General features: G+C 40.6%; 1 protein-coding gene across 1 annotated transcript; it reads right to left on the bottom strand.

The window, feature by feature from the left end:
- Positions 1-91: 91 nt before the first annotated feature.
- On the bottom strand, positions 92-15,269 carry neurl4 (neuralized E3 ubiquitin protein ligase 4). Its single transcript, XM_055156406.1, is given in 30 exon segments — positions 92-1,780; positions 1,856-2,015; positions 2,098-2,210; positions 2,554-2,698; positions 2,793-2,900; positions 2,981-3,074; positions 3,625-3,804; positions 3,911-4,069; positions 5,329-5,496; positions 6,098-6,250; positions 6,346-6,444; positions 7,079-7,297; positions 8,531-8,676; positions 8,954-9,082; positions 9,169-9,338; positions 9,412-9,490; positions 9,757-9,833; positions 9,905-10,115; positions 10,203-10,276; positions 10,278-10,360; positions 10,427-10,512; positions 10,611-10,792; positions 10,885-11,158; positions 11,228-11,300; positions 11,419-11,507; positions 11,590-11,701; positions 12,209-12,684; positions 12,779-12,844; positions 12,934-13,432; positions 15,078-15,269. Coding segments are annotated over 30 exon segments (4,794 nt in total). The 5' UTR covers positions 15,243-15,269; the 3' UTR covers positions 92-1,575.
- Between the last annotated feature and the right edge of the window lie 3 nt (positions 15,270-15,272).

Raw genomic sequence — 15,272 nt, 5'->3', positions numbered from 1 at the left:
AGCAGAATAATCAACTCCCTAAGCAATTATGCACTCGTGAAAATGACAATGACTACGATGGCAAAGTTAAGAGACTATGCAACCCAAAAGATTACGCAGTAGATTAATTATTTTTAATATCTCTTTTGTTTTTCATAGTTAAATTTGGAGCTGCTACATTTGTACATGTTTTTTTAAAGTCAGGACAGAAATAGTGGTATAAAACAAACACTTGGCCTTATTAGTCAACAGCATTTTGGAAAGGTGTGAATGAGTCAAGTATGCAACGCTGCAATAACGTGTCAGTGACCAGTTTTTCCTAAATAAAATTTGAAAATAAAGAAACCAAAACCTTCAGTTTTTGTTTGTCATATTAGCATAAATTTCCTTTTTTGCATACTGTTTTTTAATTTTATTTATAAATCAGGAAGATATGATTTGATATGTAACAGCCTGTACAACACAACATACAGAAACAAAATACTACAAATAAAATTATACAAAGCAGCACTGGGCTGTAATAACCCAAAATATATTCACATTTTTTGATTGGAAGTTTTTCTCTGTCAAACCCCATAGATTCATCACTTGGATCACAGCTACTTGAGATACTGTGCATCTTTTTATGTACTGTAGCATAATTATTTATAAATTGGCAACAGGATTGGAAAAAAAATAAGAAAAAACGCACTTAGTTTGAAAACCTTTTTGCTGTTACAATCAGTCAGTGTGGATGTAAAAAATAAAATAAAAGCAGACAAAATTTTTGACAAATGTAAACCAATTAGAAATGCACAGAAAACAGCAGCCCTAATTAAATAACATTCACTTGTAAACAGCGTGTTGTGTTGATGGCTTGACGGTTGATTTTGAAAAACCTGGATGTATGTAAACATAAGTTTATGGGCAAATAATTTGGAAACCACCTTTATAATGTTACAATGTTGTCTAGTCAAGTCTACTTTTAAATACATTTAAATTGATCTTTGTAACATAAGGCTGAAACTTAATACACCAAAGTTAACTTTCCCAAAAAGGTGCATTGTCTTTTTCCAGTTGTACCTGTTTTTTCCTCAAGAGACAAGCTAGAAGGATGTGACAAAGCCCGAGGTCTGTAGCGTATCGTATACTTCAGTAAACATTTCTTTTCTGTCAAACTCTCCAAAACACTACTGGGTCCATTTCTAACATTTCAGAAGTGTTGATGTGCAGACTGGCAGGGATAGCTTCGAGATGGAGCTTTTAGCTGAACTTAAAACAATAACACTGGAGGTGAAAACTTGTAAGTGAGTGACAAAATCTGTGACCAGTGAAAGTAAAAAATAATCTGCAGCCGATTAACAAACATGTTGTGTCGATGAGTTCACTTTTAAAAAATCGCCCACAAATGTCCAAAACATAAAGTGCAGGCAGTGTCTTCAAACCGCCACAGCCTCAGCCTAAAAGTGTCCGAGGGCAAACAACCAAAAGTAGGAAAAACTAATGCTTGTTAAGGCCCTTGTTAAGGGGGCCGCTGGATGAGTCTTTTGCTCAAGGCAGGGCTTGGATTTGGTTGTTAGTTACTTAAAACCAAACTGTCCCTCATGTAGTTTGTGTTCATTCGACTCGTATGAGAAGTCCATAGAGCATCGTCCCACCCTGCTCTTTAGTGATCCACTCGATCTCTGTGTTACTGAAGCGGGGGTCCAGGGGCTCGCTCTGGCTCACCGTCTGAGGCCCCACTTTGTAGGACCCAGGACGCACACACACCTGGAAGCCCACCTGTGCCTGGTGGCAACGGTGAGAGCGGGGGTCTTGAAATCTGCAACAGAGAATAATTAACTAAATCATAGCATCACATGTCATCAGAAGTTATGTTAGCACCGAACTAACTTACTGCACTTTAGGAGCAAAGATCTCTAAGCCAGAGTAACGCATTGTGGGGGAGAGGCGCACCCTGGGGACCTCTCTCCCAGGGGCACTGTTCTCATCTGGTTCACTGTAGTCATTTGGGCCCTCTGTTTTAACAGGGGACACTGAAAACACAGATGATGCACCTGCAACAGCAAAAGTGTTTATTCTCCCACTGGATAAATCCATCTATACTTCAGTGTTTTAACAAGACATTCAGTGACTTACCAGACAGCAGCTGGTTATGGTCCAGTGTTCTCCGTAAAGCACCTACACTAGTGCCATGGTACGCAATGTGCCACTTTTTCAACGCATTTGAAGCCTCACAGTTTGTTTTGATCCTGCATTCATAAACATGTGGAAAAGTGATGTCAATGAACCCATGAAAAAAATGCTTTATATATTTATGTATCTATCATGTATCTTTAAAAGGTCCTATATAACAGAAACCTGACTCTTGAGAGCTTTAAGTCACACAGTGGACCACTTCCTATATTACCACATATCATTGCAAGGTGGCACAGAGTGTTTTCTGTTTGAGAGAAGAACTCAGCCTAAATATGCAGGGTTTGTGTGTTAAACATGTGTGAAATCAACAAAACACAACTCCAGGTATGTTTTTGATGAGGAAACAACATAAATAGCATAAAATGGGTCCTTTAAGTTATATTCAAGCTGTTTTACCTGAGGGCGAAGCGGCACCACCCAAAGGGCAGTGCATAGTCTCTTGGAGGTTCTCCTCTCTTATAATATGCCTCATCTCCCCGAAGTTTATGACACGACTCACAGTAGCACAGATTGTACTTGGCATCTTCACTGAAGTAGCCATCTAGAAAACAACAAACGAGTTAATATAATTTATCAAAAATCTAAACCAACTCCACAGTAATAAATAATAAAGTTGAAAGTTGACAGTAGCTCACCTGGGAGAGTGAGGAGGTCTTTGAATCGGGAGCACAGAGCCTGGTATTCACACGTTTTATTGGGGTTGACTTCTGGAGGTGGCGTCCAGCACACACTCTCTTTGATTCCTTTATTCAAGAAGTCACAGAACAAGTGTGAGTATAAAAAACACACACAAAACTAAAAATAATGACAAAAACCCCTTTACCATCAACCATGTCAGCTTTCTCCATATCGCCCTGAAAACGGGTCTCAGCGCTCTCTCCACCAACAGCTGGCACATTGTTTGTTACTATGGTAACCTAAGAAGATGCATTTCTATTAAAATGATGGATCTGTAATAACACAATCCCCCTCCCATAGAGTACAGTGTAACAGAGGGTCAGTGTTAGTGTACCTGACCAAGAGCACATTGCTTTTTTAGCTAAATCAAAAAGCCCGTGTTCAGCTGATAGGCCATTCACAGCTTTCACAAAGGTTGGATTTTGTAGGGATTCTTCTGAATCGTCTGTTTTTTTTAACAATATCAACTTTTTGGAATTTTTAAACTGTCAAAGCACCTAAAAGTTAGCTTTGTAAGTTTTAGCCTTGCCCCGCTCTGACCCCGCGTCAGCCTCCCTCTAGCAGTTAGCTCTGTATTTAGTCAGAACTGCACATTTCTGATTTCAGAAAGTAATGAGGAAGAAAAAATATTTTTCAGGATTTCATACCAATGAGCACAGTCCCTTGAAAACAACACAACACCATCTCGGATTCATCTTCCAGATCGGGTTTGTTTTCCCTCTCGGGCTCATTTTTCATGAATAGAAATGGTAGCTCCTTGAATGTTCTGTCTAAAAGTGGGTGCCTGACCTGTTCACACTGCCCGTAGAGGTCAATGATGGGGTAACAGGGTGAAGGGATGTCCTGAGCTGCCACTCCCTGGTCCATTCCATTGACATAAAGATGTAGACAGTTGTTTGCATCCACAAGCAGGCCCAGTACTGTTCCCTCTGGGCAAGTGTCAAGATTTGGACCATAGTTTTCACATATCTGTATATAAACAAAAAAGAAATGCATAAAGAGAGATTTTTGTCAGGTTTAAAAATAAAAATTAAATTTAAAATTAACAGCAAAACAATATGGCACAGACTGGCACCTTCAATGAGTTGTGGAAGACAGAGTCCCTTTGCAGCAGCCAGGTGGATCGTTTTAAGCAGCATGCGGTGGAGGGGAAGTTCAGACGATCAGGGGCGTGGCCTATCACCCCTAATGACAGAGATGATGTCCATGATGGGTTCAGGCGGTCAATCTGAAACTAGAAAAGTACAGCATATAATGATTAAGAGGTGCTGAAAATATGAGACATTAGATAAGTGGAATTATTTTTATTTCTTATTTTGCACTTTGTTTTTAAACTTCATGAACCTTGGATAATTTCAGCCCTGAAATTTCCAGTCTCTACTGAAATAAAGGTAAAAGGTAGTTAACATGAAAACGAACACTGCATGACATCAAGTTGGAACAGAGCATTTTGAGATGGAGATGGAGATTTGGAGATGTATAAAGACTACTAATAAAAGTTTACTCTAACATATGTGAATTCAACTAGGTATGTTTTTGAGGAGGTAACAGCATTATAACATGGCTTAAAGCTCAAGAGAGTCAATTTTGCATAATATAGGACCTTTAAAAATGAGATTTACACATAGGGCTGAGAATCATTAAGAAGTTGCCGATATGATACATACCTTGATACAGAGGCCATGATACGATACATATCTCGATACAGTGTGCTTTCGATTCAATACAATACATTTTAAATCGATTTGATATGGTTCTATAAAATAAAGGCTAACTCATGGCTGTGACACTAAAAGTCTTTCATAAACCACTATCATGTGCAAAATTCATATGAAACACAAACAATTTAATCCTCAAGACAGTGAATATGTCAAATGTGTCGCATAAATGAGTTTCTTTCATCTAAACAAGCAACAAAACTGCAGCTGTAACAAAATAATTTAGTCAAATATACCAAAAAAATAGTCTTAGCGATATATCGATACAGCAGCCCCCGATATAGATACTGTATCATCACATTAAATGATACAATATATCGATATTTCAATATTTCTTTACACCTGTATTTACACACCTTACAACAGGGATCTCCAACATTTTGTGTCCAGTGAGCTATCTTTACAAAATGAAAATGCCAGCGAGCTACTCATTTTAGCGGTCACAAGAAACTGAGTCGATATAAGAGGGCAAGCCTTAGATGTTGTACAGTTACATGCCTATAAAACATAAACCATTATCCATTTATTAATCAAATCTGAGTTATTCAGTTGCCTACAGTACATATCATTTAGAAATTTCTTGGCTAGCTACTTGTAAGGAGGAGACCCCTGTCTTACAAGATTCATTAAATTCATGAAATATAAAAAATTTCCTTAAACTCTTTTTAAATTACATTTCTGATATGCTGTCACTAACCAGAGGTGAAAAAAATGGGAACAATTCGGGAAATTCTTTGAAAAAAAAAAAGTAAACATTTTTACATTTGGAGGTTACCTGGAAAAGCTGCTGTCGGGGCAGAGACTGTGCAGTGACGAGCAGGCCTTGGTTGTAGCTGGACACTCGTGAGGCTGACAGGCTCTGGTTGGTCAGCTGGATGTTTTTGCCATGATTCTCTAAAAATGTCATGACAGTGGGCACCAATGGGCACGACTCACTTTCCACCTGCAAAACATAAACTATGACCAAAAAGTGCAGAAAAAATTGCACTAAAAAAAGACTAGTGAATTAAAAGAAATTGTCCGTCGACTAAAGCCATGTCCTGCCCATAGACGTATATAAATGGACATAGCTAACCCACTAGTCACCGCGTTCCAAACAGGAAGTGATCATGGGTGTGCTTCCGGCTCCATTTACTCTGGCTCCAACTCACTTTACATTTGAAAGATTGTCACCCCTCTCTCTGTAACTGCTGCAGTGAGCTTCGTCATTTCGGTCTTAAAATATTCGTTTTAACCACTCTATATAATCCTGGTGTTTTTATTCTGCTATTTTGTCTGTATATCAAGATATGAACATGAATAACAGACAAATCAGACACCTTCTTTTACCGAGCTCACCCCACTAAGGTTAGCAATAACTTTGATTGACAGCGTTGTTAGGACCCGCTCCCTTCCAGACCTTTGGTGCAGGCGGCTATGATAGACGCGGTCTCAAAACTATTACGCATCTCTATGTATCTAATACTAAAAGAGCCAACTAAGACAATGCTGACCAATTAATCGACTAAACCCTAAACACTAAAGTAATATTGTTGACATCACACCTCTCTCACGGGGCTGCTGTCTTCTTCTCCTTCGCTGCAGCTGTCTGATGACAAAGATGGCGCTTTAACACTCTCGGCGTCTTCTGTGAGCGATGAACTGACGATGCACACGGCTGTGATCTTGCCATATAAGTCCAACACCGCATACACATTCTGCAACAGCACAAAGTCAGGGATGGACTTCAGTACAACATTAGGACAACCTTCACTGATCTGTGTGTGTGTGTGTGTGTGTTTTTGTGTGTTACCTTGGCGACCGCAGTGGCAGCTGGGCCCATGTCCTCACCATCAATAAAAATATGCATTGTGTCATCACTGCACCTCTTCACCCCAACACGGTTTCCGACCTGAAATACAAGCATAAAAAGGTTACTGTGCAGAAGTTGTTTAAAGAACAATCATTGGAAAAGCCAATAAAAAATATTAACACAAATAATGAGAATAATCAAATAACCCAATAATTAAATCTGATTATAAGAGAAACCTGATCATCAAAAACATCTGATAACATACCAAATCACCCAGATAATTGTCCTTGTTTGGACTACAGTATACCAATGGTCCAAAGCAAGAAAAATTATCTGATGAAGGCTTTTTTGCCGAGATGTTATTTAAAAATTTTTTTAAAAGCTTTTGCACATCGGCTATCTGAGTGTGCTTGCATTTTTTCACTTTTGAGTTACTCTAAAAATAACACAGTAACGTCAGTAACTGTTATAATTGAAAGACAATGTAATAATTTAAAAAATAATTATTATTTTGTTTTTATCACATTAGTTTGCCCTTTTTGCATGGCTTTCCTTGTCAAACCAGTCAAAAAAAAATCAGATTAGTCAAATAAGATAATCGGATAACTGCAGAAATTTGCGAATTTTGAGATTTGTGGTGATAAAATTATTTTGATTTCCACATTTTCACTATTTTTGTAACTTCAAGTAAAACTATAAATTGGTGAGTAAGATGAGGGTGAGAGCTGCTTACGGTGAGCCTGTCCAGTGAACAGCCATAGTTTTGCCTCTGTAAAACTCCATTGCGTCTGACTTCATTGCCACTCAGAAGCCAGGTGACTTTGGTCCGAAGCTGAGGGAGGGAGGGCGAAAGGCCCGAGAGGGGACAGGAGGGGAGATCTGGAGGGGCCAGTGTGGTCAGCCCTATGTGCAGAGAACCACTCCACTGCTCATCCACTACATCTATCCTCACCTGAAAACAGAAATAACAGTTGAGCAAGGGATTTAAAGAGCTCATATTACACTATTTTCTGATTCTGTGTTATAATATGGTTTCCTCATCACACACAGACCTGGAGCTGTGTTTTGCTGTTGTCATTCACACATGTTAAACATATAAATCCTAACAGAAAACACTCTATTTCACCTTGTGATGTTATATGGTAATACAGATTTTTTTTCACTGGGTTTTAAAACTCATCATTTGGATAATTTCAGCCTTGGAATTTCGGACTTCCGGTCATCACGCAATGCATACTGGGAAGGATCCTCCAAAAAAGTGAGCATCAAACCACCATGTTTGATTTCCCCTTGGGATGCTTCCATTGACAAAGCCGATCTTTTCAAGTCTTTTGAACCATGTCGCTTTGGTTTCTGGTTTTGACATTGTCATGTTTTAGTTATGGGATTCGGACATCATAATTGTGTGGTTGTTGGATGTCCAAACAGCAGAAAACAGCTCAAGAAATGGGCTTCGAAAGTTTGCGAACTCCATAAATGCAAAAGGGAATCAGATCTGTGTGACTGCAAACCTCCGTTCAAACTGTTTCTCTTCCCAATGGTACAGAAAAACAGTGAAAAGCAAAGGTGATGAGCAGCACTGATACAAAGGAAGGACGAAAAAGGTAACCTTTGGCTGAAATCATCCCAAGTTTGCAGTGAACATTTTGTATGTGGAGGGTCATCAAAGCATGTAGGACATCCAACAATTACACAATTACGATGTCCGAATCCCATAACTATAATATGACAATATCAGAACCAGAAACAAAAGCGATTATGGTTCAAAAGATCAGAAAAGATCAGCTTTGACAATAGATGCATCCCACTGGGAAATCAAACATGCAAACATAGCGGTTTGATGCTCAATTTTTCTGAGGATCCTTCCCAGTATGCATTGCGCAATGACCGGAAGTCCAAAATTCGGGATGCATGTAAACAAAAGGTAAAAAGTAGCTTGTAAGTTGAAAACTACCACTTCAAGGTGGAACAGAGCATTTTGAGCTTTGGAGACGTTGACAAACTAATAATGGGACTTAAGGGATGTGTGTCAGTGAAACACCCATAATGAATAAGTGCTAGATGGATATGTTTAATGTTATACCACGGAACATTCAAGGGAAAGCAATAACATCTCCATGGAGACAAGCATCCACCAGAAAAGTTGCACCATGCAACTATGTGTACTTTGACAAATCCATCCTACCTCAAACAGTTCATCAGTTTTTAGTTCCTTCGCGCTGAACACAATCCCATGTGAGTAGCCTCCAACTCTGATGGCCTGCCAGCCCTCCCCGAGCAGCACCACGTTTTTACCATGCTTACTGTGAAACCGATGGGCAACACCTGCTACTGAAAACAAATCAACAAAAGGTTACATTGTTTTACTCTAGGTTTTTAGGGTGCATTCATGCTTACACAATCACCACACCAAACTTGGAACTGGACTGTGACTAAATCCAAAACTAATCCTAAATAGACCAGGATTAAACCAGGTAAGTCTGGACAAACCCTACTAAAGTCAACAGATAATCAATATTGGTGACACTGCCATTAACATAAGCTTTTCTCAAGACATTAAAAACACACCAAAACCTGACTATTGTATAAAGTTACAGTACAAGCTGACCTGGGTAGTGGATAGGGAAGCTGTTTTCTGTGACATTGCTGGTACACAAACTATTGTCCAGAGGGCCTGAAGAGCTGGTAATAGACACTTGAACACACTGGCCGTACAAGTCAATCACCGCAAACACCTCTGTAGAAAGAAATGCACAAAATGAACACAGATAAAGACAATGTATTGAATTTAAAACTAAGGTCAACAGATTTTGATTTTTTTACCTGAAGGAAGACCAGAGCATGCAACTCCCTGGTCCACCCCATTGATGTAATAGTGAAGGTCCCCAGTGGCGGTGCGCATCATCCCAATACGAGAGCCTGTAGTGAGCGAGTCCAGGTCACACCCATAGTTGTTGCGCATTGTGTTACCATCCTGCATAATGGCAGTCCCACTGTAACAGATAAAAAGAAAAGATTAATGAAATATAATAGATCATACCAATGTTAAGATGAATGTTTCTTTACCTTAGCATCCAAGTGTCATAATCTATATCAGTCATTGTGTTTGGAAACTCCAGTTCCTCTGGCCTGATGGCTGTCACTCCTGGAAACACAAGCAGTCAACAGTGTTATGTTTTTCTTTGTATCTGTATGTGAGGTTTCATATGAGTAATGCAGTGTTTAATGTACACTGTCAGTTCACACCGTAACTGATGTTCTGTACTTCACTTATTCACTGGTATGTAAACAAAATGGCAGTAAAAATCACCGCTCTAAAAGAGTGTTTGTTGAGTCAACAGTGCGTATCATTTGACGTTTTAATATTGTGCTTAAATACACAGCATTGAGGACTCCTAGTAATTTATATACCAGCTTCTATTGAACCCGACCAGCGGTCCACCATCTTCTGAATAACAATCTCAAACAGTTCTCCATCACGAAGGCACCTGCAAAACATAAAAAACTCATCTTTTTTGAATCATGAAATCCATATATCACTATTTAGTCTGTACAGTACCTGTTGGAAATGACAATAGCATCATTGAACTCGCTCCGACTGTTCTGACGAAGAGCGGTGCGTCCCCCATTGGTGATCACAGCATTATTACCATGAAGTGTATGAAAACGCAGGTCACTGGTAGTAGTGGCTCCAGCAATGGAACAGGGGCTTCCTGGAGACAAAGCTGTGGGCCCATCTGAGCTGTCCTCTGGGAGAGGAGGGAGGTCCACTGAGAGAGATAAATAACAAGACTTTAAACTAAACCAAGAGAGTTTAAGTTAATCTGTTTAAACACATGACAAAACCACTTCCTCACCCATGTCGTCCATAATAGTGGCCTGAGCTGCCTGACCATAGAGGTCCACCACTGCATACACACTGGGGGGTACAGGCTGCTGGGCCTTGAGGCACTCCGTTTACAAAGAAATGAAGGCTGCCATCTTCTTTACGCACTACACCGACTGTGTCACCAGCCTAAAATATTGAAAAGTACATGTTAATATAATTAAACATGCCACCGGTATTAAATACATGACTTACTTTTAGCCTGTCCAGGTTGTGCCCATATTCATCCAAAATTGTCGTCCCATTGTGCATCACACCATTACCAGTCATCATCCATGTCCCTAGAAAAGATCAAATTGATTTCAATCAGTCTGCTGCATTGTTTTACATCACTGATACAACAATATAATCTTAACTTAAATTTTACAGAAAACTTTACCTGAACGCAAGTTGGTCATGGTCGAGGGCAGCTGAAGGTAGGCGGGATTATGTGTTGTGACCCCAATTTCAATAGATCCTGCCCACTTGTCAACCATTTTATCAATACGAACTTGAAACACCTCATTGGAGCGCAGAGGCCGATTGCTTAGCACCACTCCATGATTGAAGTCATCAATCGCACTGAAACCACATCATATTCACATATATGTTAGTAAATTAGTCAAATTGAGAAACATGCTATAGTCAGGTAGAACTGCGTTGTGTGGACTCACTATGGTCTTAAAGCTGTCCGGCCGTCACTGATGATGGCAGCTTTCTGGCCACAGTTTGGGTGAAACAGCAGTCGGTCTGGTGCCTCTGTGTCTGGAGTGAGGGCCAGGGCAGGTCTGGGTCGGCCTACGTCTGGAGATAAAGCTCTCATGATGGCATTGTTGCGGCGCAGACGGTCACTGTGGTTGTGGTTGTGGACAATAGTGACTTTGACAGCCATACCATAAAGGTCCACCACACCATAGACCACACCAGGGGTTTGAGCTGCCGCAACACCTGAAACAAGACTTCATGACTACACTTCATTCGTCACATATAGAAAGAAACATTTAGGAGTCCTCTTACCTTGATCTATGCCATTGATGTAAAAATGCAATGCTCCACTGGCCTTACGCATTAAGCCAATATGATCCCCTTCCTAAAGAAAATGACAATTATTAAAGCTGTTATTAATAGACTAGCTGTTTAACCACCAAAGTATTATATGGACTAATCTTCAATGACTGTCAGACAAATATAATAAATATGAGACCAACCTGAAGTTCATCGAGGCTAAATTCACAGTATTCCCTACGTGTCCCTTTCCCATTTGTAAGTATTCCACAGCCACTCATCATGATTGTTCCTGGAAATAAGAAAATAAATGTTTATCAGCACAAAACTTTGACTAAAATATAATTCATGTATATCATCAATACAGAAATTACCTGAGCGCAGATTAGTCATAGTTGCAGGATAGTCTAGATTATTTGGGTTGTGTGTGGTTACCCCAATCTCAATGGACCCCGACCATTTGTCCACCAGTTTGTCAATACGTATCTAAACACAGATTAAAATTACACATCACTAAGCGTGTGGAGAAGAAGTATTAATTATATTAAACAAAATTAACTCTTGTGAGCTTTAACTCATGTTAGGAGGTTGTCACCTCATCAAGAACATACCCAGAGTTATGTTTTGTTTCATTCACACGTGTTTTAATAATGCTCCATTATTAGTCTGTCTATATCTCCAAATCTCAAAATGCTCTGCTCCACCTTATGATGTCATGTAGTGATTGTTTTCAAGTTAGCAGCTGCATTTTACCTTTTGCTCAGAAGATATTGACAATTCTAGGGCTGAAATTGTCCAAATAATTCTAGTGATTTTAGATAAATATGCAGGATTTGTATGTAAGACATGTGTGAATGAAATAAAACAAAACTCCAGGTATGTCTGTGACAAAGAAACAACATTATAACATAGTTCAGAAAATAACTTAATATAGACACTATAATAATTAAATTATGTGATTAAACTTTACATTTTATAAAACAGAACAATCACCTCAAACATCTCGTTATGTCTAAGTGGCCGGTTGGTCATGACGACTCCATTGTTGAACTCATCCAGTGGCCTTCTGCGTTCTGCTGTCTTGTTGTTGTTGCTCAGTTTGATCAGAGTCCCACATTTCTCGTGAAACAGAAGTGCGTCATTCGTGGTCATGCCTCCGGTCACAGCTGCAGGTCCGCTCCCTCCATTCCCCGCAGGACTGTTATTAGCACTCCCTCCATCTACTCCTCCTCCCCCTCCTCCTGTAGAGCCACTGTCACTGTTTGCTGTGGTCCCTCCACTGCTGCTCCCTCGCTCATTCCTGGAGGACGACTCGCTACCTGTGTGCCCCACTCTGCCGCCCCCGCCTCCCCCATCCCCGGCCCCTCCGCCTCCACCTCCTCCATCCTCGCCTCCACCTTCATCCTCCGAGCGGTAAAACGATACTATGGCGTTGTTGAACACGTCAAAAAGCTGGTGCTCTGTTAAAACTGCAATACAAACCAACAGCAAGCATTAAAACCGGCAATATTGTAAAATTGTTTTTGTTCAAAGGTTAAGGTCTTTTATAAAGTACGATTTCACCTGTTTCTGGCTCAAGGTTGTTGGGAAATTTGTCTGGTCTGTTGTGACTGCAGCAAAGCTCAGGCACTAAGCACACAGACATGGTACAAGGGTTCAGAATCATGAATAAACAACAATAGGATATTACTAACAACTGTATAAACAACCTTTTCTACCTTCGTCTCCATTCATTAATCCATTCATTGCTGCCACATTTATCAGTGCTGTGATCCCAGTGTCTTCACGTGTGCCACAAACTACCACCTCCTCTTCCTCCTCTTCATCCTCCTCTTCCTGTTCCAAAGTCTCTCTCTCAGCGCAGGCTGGGGGTGGCTCACAGCTCACCACCGTGACTTGGGTACACTTTCCATACAAGTCCACTACAGCCCAGAGTTTGGGCGGTAGTCCACTGGCTGCTGCACCACAGTCCTGTCCGTTCACCCAGAGGTGTAGCTCTCCCCGAGAGTTACGCTGAATGCCCACACGGTCTCCTTCTGCCAACTGATCCAGGTCCCGCCCGTACTCTTCCAAAACAGAGCGCCCGTCTCGTAACACAGAGCAGCCAGACACAATCCACGAGCCTCCCTTCAGTCCTGTGGCACTGCTAGGAAAGTCCAGCGCAGCTGGATCCAGAGCAGTCACGCCAATCTCAATAGAACCGCTCCATGAGTTCACCTGGCAAACAAACAAATATGTTGTGTCGTCCAAAAAACATTTGACAAACAGAAAGACTGGCAACTCAAAGAGATCTGTTACAAAGGAAAGTAAATGGTATTCATCTCATCTGTCACGTGTCCTACCGTGCTATAAACAGCCCATAACCATACACATTTGACTCGCTTTGTGAAATAGAGTTATTTTTACTCCTGTTCAGACTCTTTGATACTAAAACAGGACAGAGAAAAGTAGGTGAAATATGGTACTGTAGATATTTTGAGAAGCAATTTATATATGGTATGATATGCATCTAATAATTTGCTCCTAAAACCTTTAACTAAACCACTGATCCACAAAATTAAAAAAGAAAAATCTATTTTTGCATCTCAGCAGCTTACAGAAAAATCCTGGTGTCTGGATGACGCTGAACTCCTATCACATAACCAACCATATCAATTTCTTCTCAGAAATGCTAAACTCCACATAAGTTTATAATAACATGACACCTCATTGATCGCTGGTGGGATAATATTTAAATTAATCACATTTGAATTTAGAGGTCACTAAATAAGCCTTGTTTGTTTAAAAAAAAACAAAAAAAACATTCACAGCCATTTCTGATGTAGTGTCAGTATGTATGTTTCAGTGATTTTGTACTGACTGGGCTCAGCTCCTGCCCTATTGAACCTTCAGCACAACCATTAACCCAGACTAATCTCTAATAAATGTATTAATTTACCTGCACTCTCCTGCATTCATTTCCTATGCTGATCTGCTTAGTGGATGTCATTATCATGCGCTTTGATGGAATGTTATTGATTTTTTTTCTCTTTTACAATAATTGTATGAGGAGGCATTCCACAAGAGATGGGTAAACACTGCAAACAATGGCTGTCCTTGATTTCTTAAAGATTTCTGTAATTATGCTATAAAATAAATGTTTATGGTACGTGTGGTTGATCCACTCTCCCTAAGTGGTAACCACACATTCATGTGGGAAACAGCAGGCTAAGCAGCAGGACATGCAGAGGCAATAACTTAGTAAAACTGTAATTACAGCGTTTCAAAAGGAAGGGCAAAAGCAGTTCCCTCATCAGATATCAGCAGTATTACATTATAATACCCAAAGTAACTATGTGTGTGACAGATAGAAAGAGCTGACTGGAGGGCAGCATCGTTGGTGTTGGTCTCGCTCTACCCAGAGACAACCCCAATATTACTGATGGACCTAGCACTAAAGATCACCAATCACAACACCAATTAAATGAACACCAACCACTTAAGATCAAAATACTATAAGTGCCATAAATACACAGAGTCAGTGTCATCGGACCTCTACAGCCTTTAGCTCCAGGAGCGGTCTATTAGCGGCTAACAGCGGCATCTGAGCACCGATATCATCAGCTCGGTTAAATAATCTCGGGTTATGTGTTTATCAGAGTCCCCCTATCCACAATGACACTACTCTAATTAAGCGCTTCATGACCAGTACTCAACATATCAGTTGTCAGAGCCAGTATGATCTGCTCCGTGAGTCAGTGCCCCCCATAGCGGACACTTGGGCAGACCCCTGCCCGGCCCAGTAGCTCTGCTCGCGAATTCCCGCTGCCCTCATCTCTGATCGGACTCAGAGACAGTTGTCGCGGCCTGCTGCCTTATTTACCTTTTTGTCAATGCGGACAGTGAAGACATCCCGGTCCCTCAGTGGCTCCTTGCTTAGCACCAGGCCATGGTTGAACTCTTGGACAGGCTGATTTCTCCGGGCGGTTCGGTTCGAGTTGGACAGGCCGATCAGCTTTCCGCTCCGCGGATGCAGCTCCGCCGCCATCTTCAGTGGACGGCCAATTTCACGACACTC

This window comes from Boleophthalmus pectinirostris, unplaced genomic scaffold, assembly GCF_026225935.1.
Source record: "Boleophthalmus pectinirostris isolate CB_2022bp ecotype Guang Dong unplaced genomic scaffold, ASM2622593v1 HiC_scaffold_20, whole genome shotgun sequence".
Taxonomy (NCBI): domain Eukaryota; kingdom Metazoa; phylum Chordata; class Actinopteri; order Gobiiformes; family Gobiidae; genus Boleophthalmus; species Boleophthalmus pectinirostris.
The sequence above is the reverse complement of the archived record's forward strand: the minus strand, read 5'-3'. Positions and strand labels throughout refer to the sequence as shown.